Source organism: Sus scrofa, chromosome 18 (assembly GCF_054392235.1).
Source record: "Sus scrofa isolate SSC_HxYL_T2T_F1_AM1 chromosome 18, Sscrofa_HxYL_maternal_Yorkshire_Landrace_v2.0, whole genome shotgun sequence".
Classification (NCBI taxonomy): Eukaryota; Metazoa; Chordata; class Mammalia; order Artiodactyla; family Suidae; genus Sus; species Sus scrofa.
In genome coordinates this window covers 16,972,715-16,989,962 of record NC_139400.1, presented here as the reverse complement: position 1 = coordinate 16,989,962, position 17,248 = coordinate 16,972,715, and the positions used below count along the sequence as shown (strand labels likewise).

Here is a 17,248-nt window from a genome sequence, read left to right as displayed (position 1 = left end):
AGGGCCTCATTGCTTATCCATTCTAAATGTAGTAGTTTGCATCTACCAACCTCAAACTCCCCTCCCTTACCCACCCCCAGCATCCACAACTCTTCTCTCTACGTCAGTGTTCTGTTTCTGTTTTGTAGATAGGATTGTTTGTGCCACGTTTTAGATTCCACGTGTAAGTGCTATCCTAAGGTATTTGTCTTCCTCTTTGTGACTTACTTCACTTAGTATGAGAATCTCTGTTTGCATCCCTGTAGCTGTGAATGGCATTATTGTGTCCTTTGTAAGGCTGAATAGTATTCCATTGTATACATGTGCCACATCTTCTTAATCCATTTATCCTCAACGGACATCTAGGTTGTTTCCATGTCTTGGCTATTGTGAATAGTGCTGCAGTGAACATCGGGGTGCATGTATCTTTTTGAGTGGAAGTTTTGTCCAGATGTATGCCCAGGAGTGGGATTGCTGGATCACATGGTGGTTCTATATTTAGCTTTCTGAGGCACCTCCATCTTGTTTTCCATAGATTGTACTAATTTACATTCCCATTAAGAGAGACATTATAGGAGTTCCCATCGTGGCGCAGTGGTTAACGAATCCAACTAGGAACCATGAGGTTGCGGGTTTGATCCCTGCCCTTGCTCAGTGGGTGAAGGATCCGGTGTTGCCATGAGCTGTGGTGTAGGTTGCAGACGCGGCTCGGATCCCACATTGCTGTGGCCCTGGCATAGGCTGGCAGCTACAGCTCCAATTCGACCCCTAGCCTGGGAACCTCCATATGCCGCGGGAGCAGCCCAAGAAATGGCAAAAAGACAAAAAAAAAAAAAAAAGAGAGAGAGACGTTATAAAACTCATCCAAAGGTTCTGTTTAGTAAGCTGGTGTATACCCAGTTGACATTTTCCTTCCTGTGCAAACACCATCCCAGAGTTTCTCACATGATGCCACACACACCCATTGTCCCTGATAAATCAAGAGAAAATGTAAGAGAACCAAAGAGTTTAAGAATGGATCTCACCAGGACACATCTTCTCCCAATTTTCAAGGCACTGTTTCCTCCAGTCCTAACAAGATCATGAAAGCTGAATCCTTTGGTCCAGTTTACCAAGCCAGTTAATACAACTCTCAGGTTAAGATTCCTGAGGTTCTAACTCTCAGATTCTGTCTGTAGAGATTGGTCTAGAGCAATTGTCAAGATGGAAAAAAGATCTTTAGAAAATTAAGGGCAAATACTTGATAAAATTCTCCTTTATCAGGATCCTTCTGGCCCCAAGATTATGAACATTCTTGCCTAATCGCTCCCTAATACATTTTATTTGATAGTAATCTAAATGTGAGACAGACTTCTTCCTGTGTGACGCTGCTGCTGATGGGATAATTAGTTTATCCTAAACCGAGTTCCCCAAACCTAGAAGTCAAGGGTTTCATCATTTCAGAAAGAGAGGGTAAGAGGAGAAGGTGTTTTTGTACTTGACTTATGGTAGAGAGAGGGACAGGATTAAGAGGGTTAAAGAGTTGCAGCAGAGGCTCTCAAGAGAACAATCTGAGTGATTTTGCGCCCGGATATATTAGTAGAAGCCAGATGAAGGTGTACACCATCTAAGAAAGAGATAATTGCTGTAATCCCTTACAAAGTTTTCAAAGTGAGGAAATAATTAATTAGTCCCGGTGAGTCAGTGCAAAGAAACTTTTCAGCTGGAGAAAAATGTTTTTCCTGGCTTTGATTGTTCCTCAACACTTGAAGATGCTCAAAGATGGAGAAATATCCAACTACTGACTAGTAGCTTTTGGAGAAGACCGATACATAATTAGGAATTAAACAGCTCTGTGTTAACTCGAGATTAACATTCATAAATTGTATTCCTAGGATGTACTTAAGTGTGTACACACACACACACACACACACACATACACACACAAGTGTAACCTACCTCTCTACCTCCAGCTTTGGGGTGGGAGTAACCCTGCATGGTGATATTTGTGTTACAATAGGATGGATGCCTCTTCTCCAGTTATAGTGTCTATGGCGGTTGCTTAGAGTATTTAAGTAATTATAGGTTATTATCTTCTTACTCTCAGTCCTATTTCCAGGCTCTATCTCAGTAAGAAAACAGATATTTTGCAAGGTTCTGTGACCAGTGTTCTCCATACCTGCATCCTCTCTCCATGCCTCCCTAAACACCAGAGAGACTCAGAGGAGGCGCTTCTCCTAAATCTGCCCCCTTTTTCAACCCTTTCACATTCCTTCCCACCCTGACACAACTCTAGTTTATCCTCTTTCTGTGGTCCAGATGGGAGCACATTCCCTCTCTCTGAGGGCCCTAATCACTCCTATGTGCCCTAATAAGTCCAAAGCCAGAAGACAGAGGATGAAACATCAGTGAGGATCAAGATTCATGAGAACAAGACAGCTGACCCCTTGCCCAGGATGCTACAGTTAAGTTCTAGGGAAAAGGACAATACGTCTTTCTGTTTAAACTGATTACCTGACCATCCATTTCCGCTTGCTTTCCCAGTTGTACTAGAAGACATTGTAGGAATAAAAAAAGGAGTTTTTCAAACAACAACAAGGAGAATGGGGGACAAGTTACAAGGAATAATATTTTACAATTTTCTCTGATATGTGAAAGCTGAAACAAGTGTTTCCAAGATAGTAAGACAGAAATGCAAACTACATTCTGCAAAGAGGAGAACAAAAAGAAACAAGTCATTCACCCAACAGAACAAGTAAGCTTTGGCACATGGAGGCACCACCTCCCATGAGGTTAAAGCCAGGGATATTGGTTAAAAGTTTGTATACAGAGCAGTTAAGCATTCTTTTAATTTCTGTGTAGCCAAGGAAATACCTGTTCCATAAGTATGGTGACCATTCATCCCACTTGGCCCAGGACTGTTCTAGTTTCAAAACTGAAAGCTTCCCATCCTGGAAACTCCTTCAGTCAGCTGTCAAGCCAGGACGATTGCTCATGTGATCCACATTCCACTGACCTACCACAACAGCTGGAAGGGCCAAGACTTTATCCTCATTAAAAAATATAAAGTTTGGAAAGCTCTAGATTTAGGAGCACAGATCCAAGATGTGTAGTTTAAAAGTGTTGAGAGTGGGAAAAAATTATTAAAGGATAATCAAGAAGCAGATATACTTAAGAAGAACTTTCTCTGTGAGAGGAAAAAAGAAAAAAAGGATGAAAAATTTGAGGAAAACAAAGATCAAATAGGGACAAAAGCAATTTTAAGGCCCTTTAAATATTAAAACATTACCCTGAAAAAGAGAATGCTGTGTGAAAAAAAAATCAGAAAATATAGGAAAGAGCTCCAAGAATATATTAGGACTAGCAAAAAGAAATCCAGTTGAAGGAAAGACATCAAAGAAGTAGCCACAAAAAACATCAAAAATGGGTGTGAAATTTGGAAAAGTAGAAAGTTAAGCAAGTGGAAGAATTTATTCTGTAGTTCTATATCTGAATATAAAAGTTCCCTAAAGATAGAGCAAAGAAAATATAAAGGAATGAATTACAAAAGAAAACACAAGAAAATCTCCCAAGTTTGAAGGATTTGTTTCTGTAGTCTCTAAATGGAGAGCACCGTGCATATGAAAGAAAACCCAGGCTAAGACATCTAACATCCAAAAGTGGGCAGTCTGGATGTTGGAAGGTCAGATTCCGTGGCACAGATAAAGGGACTGATGAGATTTTGTGTAGAATTTTGAAGACTTAAGTGGGAAGATATTTAAAAGCCAGTCCATGTAATTCAAAAGCATAGAAGCCATACAGTGGTGGATGTTACACTAAGTTAGTTTAAGGCTTAACATAAAGTTGAAAAGTTGAGTAATAAGAGCTCCTTTCCAAAGATACGTATTCACCATCCCTATGAAGAGTTAAGGTGCGTTTGAATCCCTACGCATTTGTAATGTTACATGGCAGATTGTTGCCATGGGTGACCTTCTCCTGTGCTTTGTCATCTGTGAGTTTTTGAGTCTGTCACATCACTGTCACATCTGAGAGAGTCATTTCTAGATGCTCCTCTGACGTATGTCTCAGGACAAACAGATAAAAAGTAAGAATAAAAAGCCCTAGCACAATCACTAAAGTAGGATTTAGAAACATGTATGTGTACTCTCATATATCAGCTGTAAAATATATGTTTTCTTCTCAAAATTCCTTTAAAAGACAGCTGAATTTTTAAAGCAGAAATGATGATCCTGTATCATTGGGATTATAGCATTTGTAGATCTAATATATATCACAGTACCAGAATAGATAGGAGTATAAATATAGCTACTTTTTCAAACCTCTTAGCATGTTTATGCTAAGTGTTGCAATATTGACTACTCCTAGTAGGCTGTGTAATTTGAGTGTGTATTATAACCCCAAATGGCTACACTAAAGTAGTCCCAAAAGGCATATCTTTTATAATTTTATAATTATAATAGAAAATGTAGAATATTAATCCAGGAAAAAAATAGGAAAGGGAGAATAGAAGAATAGAAATATAGATAGGACAAAGTAAAAAGATAGGAAAATGGTACACCTAAAAAAAAAATCAATAATCATACTCCATCCAAATGGATTAAATACTCTATTTAAAAGGCAGAGATTGTCAACAGCAACTGTTGATGTCTATCTATGATATACGTGAAATATAAAGAGAACTGAAATAAAAATGGTAGGAAAAGTTGTTACCATGCAAACAATAAGCTTAAGAAATCTGGCTGTGTTCTATAATATTAGAAACAGTAGACTGTAATATTGCAAGAAGTACTACAAGATATTGTATTATCTCTTGTATTATATTACAGTATCTTGTAATACTATAATACTGCAAGGAATATCACAGGAGATGTTGCCAGATGTAGAAGACTACCCAGGTACTCCAGGATAATCTCCCCATTTTAAGAGCCTTAAGTTAATCAGAGCTTTAAAGTCCTTAATGCTCTATAAGGTAACTTTCACAGATTCTGGGCATTAGGTTGTGGATTTTTTTTTTTTTTTTTTTTTTTTTTTTTTTTTTTTTTTGGCGAGGGGCATTATTTGGTTACCACAGCCTGTAAGTAAAAACTTTCTCACAAAGAAAACTTACATAAAGCTAATGCAAACTTCCAAACCCTTTAGGGGGAAGTGGAGGCATACCTCAGAGACATTGTTAGTTCAGCTCCAGATACTGCAATAAAGTGAATATCACCATAAAGCAAGTCATATGAATTTTTTTTTTACTTCCCAGTGCACCGTCAAGTTATGTTTATGCTATATAGCCTGTTAAGTGTGTGAAAGCATTACGTCTAAAATAACATTGTCCACACCTTAATTTAAAAAATACTTGATTGATAAATTAGTTCTAACCATCATCTGACAATGCACAGTTGCCACAGACATTCTATTTGTAAAAAATGCAATTGTCTGCAAAGCACAATGAAATGAAGCACAATAAAATAAATGTCTGTAATTCCAAATTTTCCCATATGTTAGGAGACGTGTTTCCCAATTCATTTTATAATAATGAAGATTACCAAAATCTGACAAAGATTTTATAAGGACAGGAAACTACATGCCACTATAGCTTATAAATGTAGCAGTAAAAATCCTGAATAACAAGGTAGCAGATAGAATTTAGCAGTAGATACATTGTCCCTTGTACATACATTGTCCCTTGTATTCCAGAATTCCATCCTAGTCTTTCCCAGTCAGTTTCCCCTCCAGGGCCAGCAGTCACTTTGGAGATTTCTTTAAACATGGATTATGATTATTTTTGCCTAGTTTAGAGCATTGAAAGTAGAATCATAAAGTGTTCATTCGTTGGTGTGTGTGGCTTCTTTCATTCAGTGTAATGTGTGTGAGGTTAGTCCGTGTTGTGTGTATCAGTGGTTTGTTACTTTCCATTGCTGAGTACGCTTTCATCATATGAGTATACAGTTGATCCTCATTATTCAGGTAGTTATGTCTTATGAAGTTGCTGGGAGCACAGAGTACTAGATCATTGTCTGTAGGAGAAATACTGGGTTAGATTCCTGGGAACATTTATCACAACATTTTTATCAACTGATCTGTATGTAACCTTGATTTATGTTTGTTTATGTCAAAGTCGCCTTGCTTAATATATATTATTGGTTCATTAACATTGACACACTTCCAGCAGCCTGTATGTAACTCATGCCTGAATGAAGTTTACTGAATATCGACTCTAACTAACGAAGCTTGTTTAACACCAGTCTAAGCTTCTTTTCTCCGTAAGGCAGATAAACTGTCTTCTCGCACGTAGGAACACTAGACCACACTCAGTGCCATGCTTGGGGTGCTGTTGGGATTTCAGACAGCACTATTATCCATGAAGCCCACAAAAATGCGGAAAACATGGTGCTAGTTAGTTAGAGAGAGAGATGTTTTCAGCATGGGAGAAGAAGGGTCTTGCCTTCTTCAACTTCAGTTGAGAACATGTGCACTGGGTGACTCAAATTTTCCCCTGTTCTGAGCATACATGACTGTGTCCATGAATAACCTTGAGAAAAGCCTTGGAAATACTGATTTTGGAGTTGCAAGTGAGTTTTAGTGAGTACATGAATTTGCAAGTACAGAGTGGGTGAATAGCAAGGACCATTGTCTTTTTTTTTTTTAATCACATCTGTAGTTGTATAATGATCATCACAGTCCAATTTTACAGGATTTCCATCCCACAACCCAAGCACATCCCCCCATCCCCCAAACTGTCTCCTCCAGAGACCATAAGCTTTTCAATGTCTGTGAGTCAGCATCTGTTCTCCAAAGAAGTTCAGTCTGTCCTTTTTTCAGATTCCACATGTCAGTGAAAGCATTGGATGTTGGTGTCTCATCGTATGGCTGACTTCACTTAGCATGATAATTTCTAGGTCCATCCATGTTGCTAAAAATGCTGGTATTTCGTTCCTTTTAATGGCTGAGTAATATTCCATTGTATATATGTACCACATCTTCTGGATCCACTCCCCTGTCGATGGACATTTAGGTTGTTTCCATGTCTTGGCTATTGCAAATAGTACTGCAATGAACATCGGAGTACATGTGTCTTTGCGAGTCGTCGTTTTTTTCTGGAGAAAATGGTAGTTCTGTTTTTAGTTTTAGTTTTCTGAGGACTCACCAGACTGTTTTCCACAGTGGTTGCAGTAATTTACAATCCCACCAACAATGTACTAGGGTTCCTTTTTCTCCACACCCTCTCCAGCACTTATTGTTTGTAGACTTTTTGATGATGGCCATTCTGGCTAGTGTAAGATGGTACCTCATCGTGGTTTTGATTTGCATTTCTCTAATAATGAGTGGTGTTGAACATCTTTTCATGTGTTTTTTGGGCCATCTGTATGTCTTCTTTGGAGAACTGTCTGTTTAGATCTTCTGACCATTTTTTTGACTTTTTTTTTTTGGTATGATATTTGTTTTGTGTCACTTTCTATGATGAATTAAAGTGCTATGAACATTAAAATAGACATCTTTGTAAGGACATGTTTTCATTTCTTAGGTAAATACCTGGGAGCAGAGTTGCTGTATCATAGAGTAAGTACATATTTAGCTTTAAGAAACTGACAGAGGAGTTCCCATGGTGGTACAGCAGAAACAAATCTGACTAGGACCCCCATGAGGTTGTGGGTTCAACCCCTGGCCTCCCTCAGTAGGTTAAGGATCTGGCATTGCCTTGAGCTGTGGTGTAGGTCACAGATGCGGCTCGGATCCTGCGTTGCTGTGACTGTGGCATAGGCTGGCAATTGTAGCTCCGATTTAACCCCTAGCCTGGGAACCTCCATATGCCACAGGTGTGGCCCTAAAAAGCAAAACAAACAAGCCAACGAAAAACTGACAGAATTTTTCCCAATGGATTTTACTAGTGTGCAATCCTTCCTACATCTGAAGTGTCTACTGGGGAACTCTGGCTTTAAACAACACTGGAGGGAAATGAAGCATGCCCTGAATTAGGGAAGTGGGTTCTGCAATATGGCTTCTGAGACAGAGTCTACCTTCACTGGATGTGCCAGCAGCCTTGCTTTGTGTATTTCCAACAGTTGTCACATGACCTGATACACCTGCTCAGAAGCTAACAGGCAGGTACTGGAACAGAGGTATTCTGGGCAGCTGTCAGCATTGTTCCCATGGGGATGAGGACCTCAGGGATGTGTCTTTACTTCACAATGTGATTATTGGCTTCTGAGATGTTAGTGTCACTTCTGGAATCTGCACAGGGTTAACACTGAGAGGAAATTCTCCTACTTCCTGTGGAAATCTGTAGGGAAAGGCTCAATATAATCTCATTTCAAGACATTATAAATTGATACAACTTTTTGGAGCTCTAGTTGATAACAGCTAAGAAATTAATATCGTTTAGGAAGAGGTAACTACAAATGTAGATACATGTGGAGAAGCTGTTTGTTGGAGTGTCTCTGTACCGGTGACGAACTGAAGGAAACTGTTCATCAGCAGGGCCCTCATTAAGTAAATGTCAGGTTTTTTTTCATAAGGTGAATATTTATTTAGCAATGTGAGAGATGTATACACACACATAAACACATAACCGAAGGAAAGTAGCAGGTCAATATGTTGGCTAAACTAACAAGTACGGACCACACAGACATATGCCTGCAGATGCCTAGCAAGCTTCTGTATGGGTCTGATGGCTACTACTCATGGTGCTTAGGTCCAGGAGATGGATCAGAAAGTCAGACATCGGGGAGAGGGGCCCTTGCACTTTGTTTTATATCCCTCTAGAAATTTTTATTTTCTTGTGTACCATGAGTTGTTCTAATGCTATGGTAAGTGGACGTTGTTTTTCAAAGTGTCAATAGAAGTATTTTAAATGTAATTTTGCAATTTTATCCAGCACCCCAGCCATCCTCACTTGTATATATTACTTTGGGGGTCAGTTCTGCATGTTGCTTCTTCAGCCTTTACGTCTCACTCCAGGCAGCTCAGGAAGGTGCCCTGGTGGCATTTGGGACCCAAGAGGGGGCATATGTCTGGGCAGCAGAGTTGGGGTGCATGCAGGCTGGAGAGACTGGACAGGCTGTGGCATTAGCAGGTTGTGAGCTTGGTTTGTATGCAGATCCTCTTTCTTCCTCTCTTCCCAGTTCCCCATACTTATGGTCAGAGGGTATCTGGGAGGGTGGGTGCAGAGATCATCTGGAGAAGATGGGCTTCTTAGGGATTGAGATAAAGGGAAACTTTTGATAGAAGCCATTTGGTGTCCATTAGGGTTTTTTTTTCCTGCTTTTTAGGGCCATACCTGTGACATGTGGAAGTTCTGAGGCTAGGGATAGATCTGTAGCTGCTATAGCTGCTGGCCTACACCACAGCTCACAGCAACACCGGATCCTTAACCCACTGAGCAAGGCCAGGGATCGAACCCACATCGTTATGGATACTAGTTGTACTTGTCACCACTGAGCCACAATGGGGGACTTCTTCCACTGGGTTTTTGATGTGTGTTTTAGAGTCATTTGTGATATCTTCTGTGGGGGGGTCACTAGGCTCTGCAGGGCTGAATGGAATTGGGTGTAGACACAGAAGAGATGGCTATTTACAGTGTGACTGTTTGGCGACAACCAGGACTTGGGATCTGAGGGAGGGCTGGCCGGGCATTGAGAAACTCCTGACTAGGAGATTTCAAGTTTGCCCATTTAGAACTTGTCCATGTTCTTTTTTTTTTTTTTTTTTTTTGTCTTTTTGCTATTTCTTGGGCCGCTCCCGCGGCATATGGAGGTTCCCAGGCTAGGGGTCGAATCAGAGCTGTAGGCGCTGGCCTACGCCAGAGCCACAGCAACGCGGGATCCGAGCCGCGTCTGCAACCTATACCACAGCTCACGGCAACGCCGGATCGTTAACCCACTGAGCAAGGGCAGGGACCGAACCCGCAACCTCATGGTTCCTAGTCGGATTCGTTAACCACTGCGCCACGACGGGAACTCCTTGTCCATGTTCTAAAACTTGATTAACCTCAGAGGGAAAGGTGAAAGTTTCTCTGGCTTTCTTCTGACTGCTTCCCTAGGGTTTCTCTGAACTTGACAAATTTAGTTCCTCAGTGACTAAGTCTCCCTGCGGATAGAGAGGAGAAAGAAAGAAGGAGACAGAGAGGGAGAGAGAGAGTTGGGTTCTCACAACACTTTTATCACTGGAATTTTCCCGAAGTTGCTGGTGTGGGGACTTCTCTCTTTCCCTGAGAATGAAGATGCCAGTAACTTGCTTTGACCCACAGACCATGCTTAGCTCTCATCAGATAGCACGTAGCCTGGGCTGATCCCAGAGCCATAGAACTTTCCAATCAAGTATCTTCTCTGGAGGTGAGTGTCTGCCTTTGCGAAGGAGAGAGGAGGAGAGGATCACGATGGAAAGCTCTGGGCTTTGCTGCCACCTAGAAAAGGGTACCTAGAACATGAAAGTGGACTAAGGACACTGCATGGAGAATCAGCCCTACATCCAGCATTGCCTCCAGAGCAGAGAGCAGAGTAAGCCCTTCTCGTTGCTGGCAACAGATGCAGCTCTCTGCCATCACCTAAGACCCTGCTCTCTCATTTCTTACCATTTCTTCCTTTCGTGTGCCTGCCCTTCTGTAGGGGCCAAGCAGGGAGAAGGGCCCTGGGTTGACCAGACAGTGCCTTAGTCGAGAGTGAAAGAAAGTCTAGTAAGAGGAGGAAGAGCACATCAGGATGGATGCTCTGTGTTTACTCACTGACCTCTTTGTGATTTATTCACCGAATAAAGAATGAAAGAGTGCATGCTTACTCTATGTCAGACTCCATTCTTGGCCCGGGAGGCCTGATGGTGAATAAGGAAGACAGAGTCCCTTGAATTCCTTCAGTTTCACCTATTGATGAGAAATAAGAAGAGGAAAATACAGCCTAAAGAGAGGCCAGAGGATGAAGCACACATGTTAGTTCAGAGATTGGGGAAGGACCCATGGGTTGGAGAACAGTGACCTGTATGTGGTGAGGGGAGGAATCCAGTTATTATAAGGAGCTCAGTGTGATCTATTTTGGTGTTTTCTGTCGCGTGTCCTTACTTGTAGGACTCGGGAGAAAGTGAGAGGACCTAGATGAGCAGATGGTCTCCGGGGATTTTCCACGCTCCCCTGTGGGACTCAGACCATGGCCAGATGGGAACAGGGACAGACTGCCCTTTAGGGGGTCCAGTCTCCTTCCTGGAATTAGAGATTTGAGACCTAGGAGGGTAGATAATTCCCCTCTTGTTCCTGGTTCCAGATCATGTGGGCGCAGTGGGAATTGGGGAGGAAGATCCCAACCTCTTCACTCCTTCTGTTCCCTTCACCCTGCTGTCCTCTGGTGAGAAGAAGAATCATAATCTCAGAGCTAGAGGTCAAAGACCCAGTGTTGGGGAGGCTCTTTGTCTTTAGAGGAGACACAGTCATGCACCAGAGAGGTGGAAAGTGACTCTTACCGTAAGACTAAGGAGGAAGGAGTGGACGGTCTACTGCCAGGAGCCAGCTGCCCGGAAAGACTAAATCCTTGGTCTCCAAATAGCTCTTATCTAATGACAGTGTCCTGAGCAGACCCCTCCTGCATGTGTGTCAACAAAAGGCAGAAATCATGATGTGCAGAACTGAAGTGAAATCTTTGAAGGGACCATAAGGCGAAAGAGCCTAGGTTCAAAGGAAACAAGGGAGCGGTAAGTGCGTCTGGGTGGTATTAGCTTTGTTGTAGCTGTTGAGATGTGGCATCGTTTTGAGGACATGGACCGAACGGGCACGGAAGACAGTTTAGGGCACCCAGGATGAAAGAGGTCACGGTCTCCATGAGGCCGTGTGGCAGATCAGAGCAGCGTGTTGAGAGACAAGGGTGATTTCTGGGGTGGGCAGATTCTGATGCCCAGAGTGATCTTGGTGAGTATTTCTTCTCTCCTTGGACATCTTCACATGTTATCCATGTTCCTCATACAACATTTGACATTGGCCTTGTACAGAGAATAGTGAAAGATGAACTCCTGCAATTATGATGTGGAGCCTGAGAGCAGGAGGGGCTATTTTTTTCAACGTGGAAATGTCTTTGAAATTAGAAGTCTGTTGTCTCAGCATTCCCCTTGTGGCTCAGTGGAAACGAATCTGACTAGTATCCATGAGAATCCAGAATCCATGGAATAAACACAGAATCGCCACTTTGGAGGTAAAAAGTAAAGCTGCCATGACGTTTCTTTATTTTTAGTCCCTGATGTTCATTCTATACAGATTCGATCTGTATAAAACTAGGAGCAAGAGTTCTCATGGTGGCACAGAGGCAATGAATCTGACTAGTATCCATGAGAACGTGGGTTTGATTCCTGGCCTTGCTCAGTGGGTTAAGGATCCGGCGTTGCCGTGAGCTATAGTGTAGGTTGCAGACGCAACTCCAGATCCTGTGTTGCTATGAGCTGTGGTGCAGGCTGGCAGCTGTAGCTCCGATTCGACCCCTACCCTGGGAACCTCCATATGTCTTTTTAGGGTGTGAACCTCAAAAGACAAAAGAAAAAAAAAGTATGTTGTCTCTCCTTTACCCTCTAGATTTCACAGAGAGCAAGAGAACACGTCTAAATGTTGGAGAATTACTCTAGCGCCGTTGACTTTTATCTCCTTGGCTTCCCTGGCTCTAAAGAACTCCATAGTATTCTTTTTGCCACCTTCTTCTTCCTCTACTCGGTGACATTATTTGGAAACATGATCATTATCTTGACAGTCTGTGTGGATAAACGTCTGCAGTCCCCCATGTATTTCTTCCTGGGTCACCTCTCTGTGCTAGAGATCCTGATCACATCCGTGGCCGTCCCCCTGATGCTGCGGGGCTTGCTGCTTCCTGGGATGCAGGCGGTATCCTTGACCGCATGTGCCGTACAGCTGTATCTGTACCTCTCTTTGGGGACGTCGGAGTTGGTGTTGATGGGAGCGATGGCTGTGGACCGTTACGTGGCTGTCTGTAACCCTTTGAGGTACAGCATCATTATGAGCAGCCACACCTGTATCTGGGTGGTAATTGTGTCCTGGGTGTTTGGGTTCCTATTTCAAATCTGGCCAGTCTATGCCACGTTTCACCTTACCTTCTGCAAATCAAATGTGTTAGACCACTTTTACTGTGACCGAGGGCAGCTATTCAGACTCTCTTGTGATGATAGCCGTTTCACAGAGTTTATACTTTTTCTAATGGCTGTTTTCATTATTGTTGGTTCTTTGATCCCCACAATTGTCTCCTATACCTACATCGTCTCCACCGTCCTAAGGATCCCCTCGGCGTCGGGCCGGAGGAAAGCCTTCTCTACCTGTGCCTCCCACTTCACCTTTGTCGTGATTGGCTATGGCACCTGCTTGTTCCTCTACGTGAAACCCAAGCAAACTCAGGCAGCCGAGTACAACAGGGTCGCGTCACTGATGGTTTTAGTGGTGACCCCTTTTCTGAACCCTTTTATCTTCACCCTCCGGAACGACCAATTCGTAGAGGCTTTTAGAGATGTCCTGAAACGCTGCTGTCAACTCCTCAAGGATTAGCTCTGTCCTAAGGACCATCGCGGCCTCATCGTCCTGGGCCTGAGTCATCTGAAAGCACTAATTCCGATCTGAAATGATTGCTTTTTTTCCTCAAACATTTCATGATCAACAAAGTAGCTTAAGCATAGCGACAGTGCTTCAGTCTCTGAGCAGGTGATTCCTACATGGCAAATTGCTTCATTGTTTTTTAAGTGTGTATATTCATTTGTGCACATTACTGTAGTGAAAATAAAGCTCACAAAATAAATTGGACAATTGTATATATTCAAAATATATGTGATTTTTTAAAATTTATTTTTAATTTTTTTAATTTTTAATTTTTTTAATCGTTATTTCCCCAATACGTTTTTTTTCTACTGTACAGCATGGTGACCCAGTTACACATACATGTACACATTCTATTTTCACACATTATCATGCTCTATCATAAGTGACTAGATATAGTTCCCAGTGTTAGTAGGATCTCATGGCTAATCCATTCCAAAGGCAATAGTTTGTGTCTATTAACCCCAAGCTCTCCAACCACCCCACTCCCTCCCCCTCCCCCTTGGCAACCACACGTCTCTTCTGCAAGCCCATGATTTTCTTTTCTGTGGAAAGGTTCATTTGTGTTTATATTAGATTCCAGATATAGGTGATATCATATGGTATTTGTCTTTCTCTTTCTGACTTACTTCACTCAGTATGAGAGTCTCTAGTTCCATCCATGTTGCTGCAAATGGCATTATTTGTGATTTTTTTTAAAAAAACATTCAGCTATTTGAATGGGAAAAGCAAGTAAAAGTGTAATTCATTCTCTGACAGCTGACTTAATTAGGACCTGTGATTTTTTTCCCCTATACTGTCCTGTGCTTTCACAATTTCTCACTTCTTAAAGTGCCCTATCTTGCTTCCAGAAGTGATACCAAGTCCAACTTCACGGTTCAGCTTTTTCTTGAGGTTTTTGACCAAAGGTCCGATAGTGAGAGTACCTCCCTGTAGATTTTCTCCACCAGCAGTTGTGAGAGAAACCCACTCCTTACTAACATCAGGGTGGGAGGTGTGTTAATACAGACAAGTCTCTAATGATTTCTACTAGATGTTGATAATAATAACATTTAGCTCCAGGAAAGGGGTCAGAAGAATTGATCAGATGGGGAGAGGGACATTTGTGTTATATCATTCCATTTGATATTTAATTGCGACTTGTGCTAGTTTTGGTAAAAAATGACAGTTGTGTTTGAAAATGTAAAAATAAATATTTTAGATACAACCTTGCAATTTCATTCAGCATCTCAGCCATCCTGACTTTCATATAGCATTTTGGAGGTCAATCTTGAGTATTTTTTTTAACCTTTACCTTTCAGTTCAACAGAAAAGGGAGGTTGCCCTATGGCATTTGAAATTCTAGAGGGAAAGGTATGGCTGAACAACCCCAGCTGGAATGCACACATGTTGGAGAGACGGGAATGGGCTGTAATGTTAACATGTAGTGTGGTTGGAGCAGGTGGAAGATTTTCCCTATTATCTCTGACCAGGATCCCGACTCTGGCCAAGGGTGTGTGGCAGAGAGTGCAGAGATCATCTGGCAAAGATGGCCTTCATGCAGTCTTGGAGATGAAGAGAAAATTTGGACTGAAGTCCCTTTGTTGGCTTCTAGGATTTTGACATATATCTTGGCGCTACGAGTGGGTTCGGCTGTTTGGGGGTGTCTTAGGCTCTGTAGGGCTAACGGTAGTCAGGGAGAAGCACAGAGCAGCTCAGCTGGCTGACTGTTCACAGCCTGCCTTGTGCGGTGGTACGTAAGGGCCTGGGAGGAAGGTGGCCTGGGCGTTGAGCACCTCCTGCCTGGCAGCTTTGCAGTTTGTCCATTGCACAAAACCTCCATGTTCTAGAACTTGATGAGCCTCAGGAGGGAAGAGGGCACGCTTCTTCAGCTGTTCCTTGACTACATCCCCGGTGTGTCTCTGAACCTGTGCAAATTGTTCCCCGGGGAATAACCATCCTTAGGGACAGACGACAGAGAGGAGGAGAGAGGCAGAGAGAACGAGAGAGAGGGACCGGTGGGTACCTCTCAGCACCATTATTTCTGGAGTTTTCTCTGTGTTTCTGTGTGTGGCCAGTTGTTCTTCACTATGAGTGGAGGCAGGAGCAGAGCCTCCTTGCCTGCCCGCTTGCATCTCTCACAGGCATCCTGTCTTAATAAATCTATTTCTTGCCTAAAAAAAAAAAAAATGATTGGAGGCAGTAAGAGCTGCCTGTCTTCCAAGCATTGCTCTGTACTAGCCGTGCAGGGGGAGCCTGGGCTGATGCCTGAAGGGCAGTAGAACTTTCCAGTCCCCTTCTCTGGAGGTGAGTGACTTCCAGATGCCCCTCTGTGACGGAGGAACTAGAAGGGTCTCACCAAGGGAAGGCCTGAGCTCAGCTGCCTCCTAGAACAAGGAGCCCCAGAGGCCGAAGAGTGGCCCCAGGCAGGTGCAGAGAGAGGAGCTCTCCATCAAGGCATCCGGCCCTGGCCAAGAGCACACTGAGGATGCCCAGTGCCGGCCTCAGGCACAGCCCTCTGCCTAAGAGAACTGAGAGCCTCCTCTCTCCTTTCTCTTCATCTCTGCCTTAGCAGTTGGCCATGTAGTCGGGTCTCCCCAGGAAGGGAGACTGCAGGTTGACTGGACAAGGCTTCAAAGAAGTCTTAATTTTAAGGTGGGGTTTTGGTGATAAATTAAAAAAGTAAAAGTGTAATATGATTTGAAATATTGATGGGAGCCAATAGAAAGAAAAATACAGCCTAGAAAGATTAGAGGGTCAAACAGTGCATAGTATTTTAGAGAGGATGAGTGGAAAAGGAGGCGTTTGAGCAGAGTTGCATCTGGTGTTGGAAGGACTTGACTTTCTAAGGAACATAGTATCGTCTATTTCAGTGTCTTCTAGTATTTTTCCCCTAGGGCTCTGGAGCAAATAGGAAGTCATAGACAGCAGGTATGTGTTTTGGAATTTTGCAAGCTACTCTTTGGGCCTGAGATCACAGCAGTTTGGTTCATGGGGCAGACTGCCTGTTTGAAGGTCTTGACTCTTGCTGGAAGTAGAGATTTGAGACCTTGGAAGATAGAGGATGTTGCCTCTAAATTGGAGATGCTTTTTTTTTTGTTTCCTGGTTCCAGGATGGAGATTGCGTAGGACAGATGGGAGCTAGGGATGAAAGTCACAGGCTTTTTCTTCCTTCTGGACCTTTCTTCCCTGGTGCCATTTGGTCACAAGAGGAATGATAATCTCAGAGCTAGAGGTCACCAACTTGGAGCTGGCCAGGTTCTTTCTGCTTAGACACATTCACTGAAAAGAGAGATGGAGGATGACTTTTATCAAAAGAAGAAAGTAGGAGTTCCCTGTCGTGGCTCAGTGGTTAACAAATCCGACTAGGAACCATGGGGTTGCAGGTTTGACCCCTGGCCTCGCTCAGTGGGTTAAGGATCTGGCGTTGCTATGAGCTGTGGCGTAGGCCGGCGACTACAGCTCCGATTCGACCCCTAGCCTGGGAACCTTCATATGCTGAGGGAGCGGCCCAAGAAATGGCAAAAAGACCAAAAAAAGAATAAAGCAGAAGAAGTAGCTAAGCCACTCTAAGGAACCAGCTCCCCAGACGTCAGGGAAGGACTTAATATACTGTCTCAAATTAGCTCTTATTACAATGTCCCAGATAGGTACAAATTTCCAGCAGCACTTGACAAATGATACATGACACAGGCAACGACTTTAAAATGAATGTAGCGCAAATGGTGCCTGCATCCAGTGGACACAAGGGAAATAAGTAAT

General features: G+C 42.9%; 2 protein-coding genes across 3 annotated transcripts in view; both read left to right on the top strand.

The window, feature by feature from the left end:
* MGAM (maltase-glucoamylase) overlaps nucleotides 1-17,248 on the top strand; it is a 186,545-nt gene that overhangs the window by 16,766 nt on the left and 152,531 nt on the right. Inside the window, exon 2 of one of the 2 annotated variants that reach the window (XM_021079097.2) lies at nucleotides 7,472-7,506. The exons of the other annotated variant lie outside the window; for it this stretch is intronic. The gene's annotated coding sequence lies outside the window, so the exon portion shown is untranslated. The remainder of the gene's footprint in view (nucleotides 1-7,471; nucleotides 7,507-17,248) is intronic. 2 annotated transcript variants of the gene reach the window in all.
* On the top strand, nucleotides 12,503-13,498 carry LOC100623796 (olfactory receptor 9A1-like). Its single transcript, XM_003360099.4, has one exon. The coding sequence runs from the start codon at nucleotides 12,518-12,520 to the stop codon at nucleotides 13,460-13,462; it is 945 nt and encodes a 314-aa protein (XP_003360147.2). The 5' UTR covers nucleotides 12,503-12,517; the 3' UTR covers nucleotides 13,463-13,498.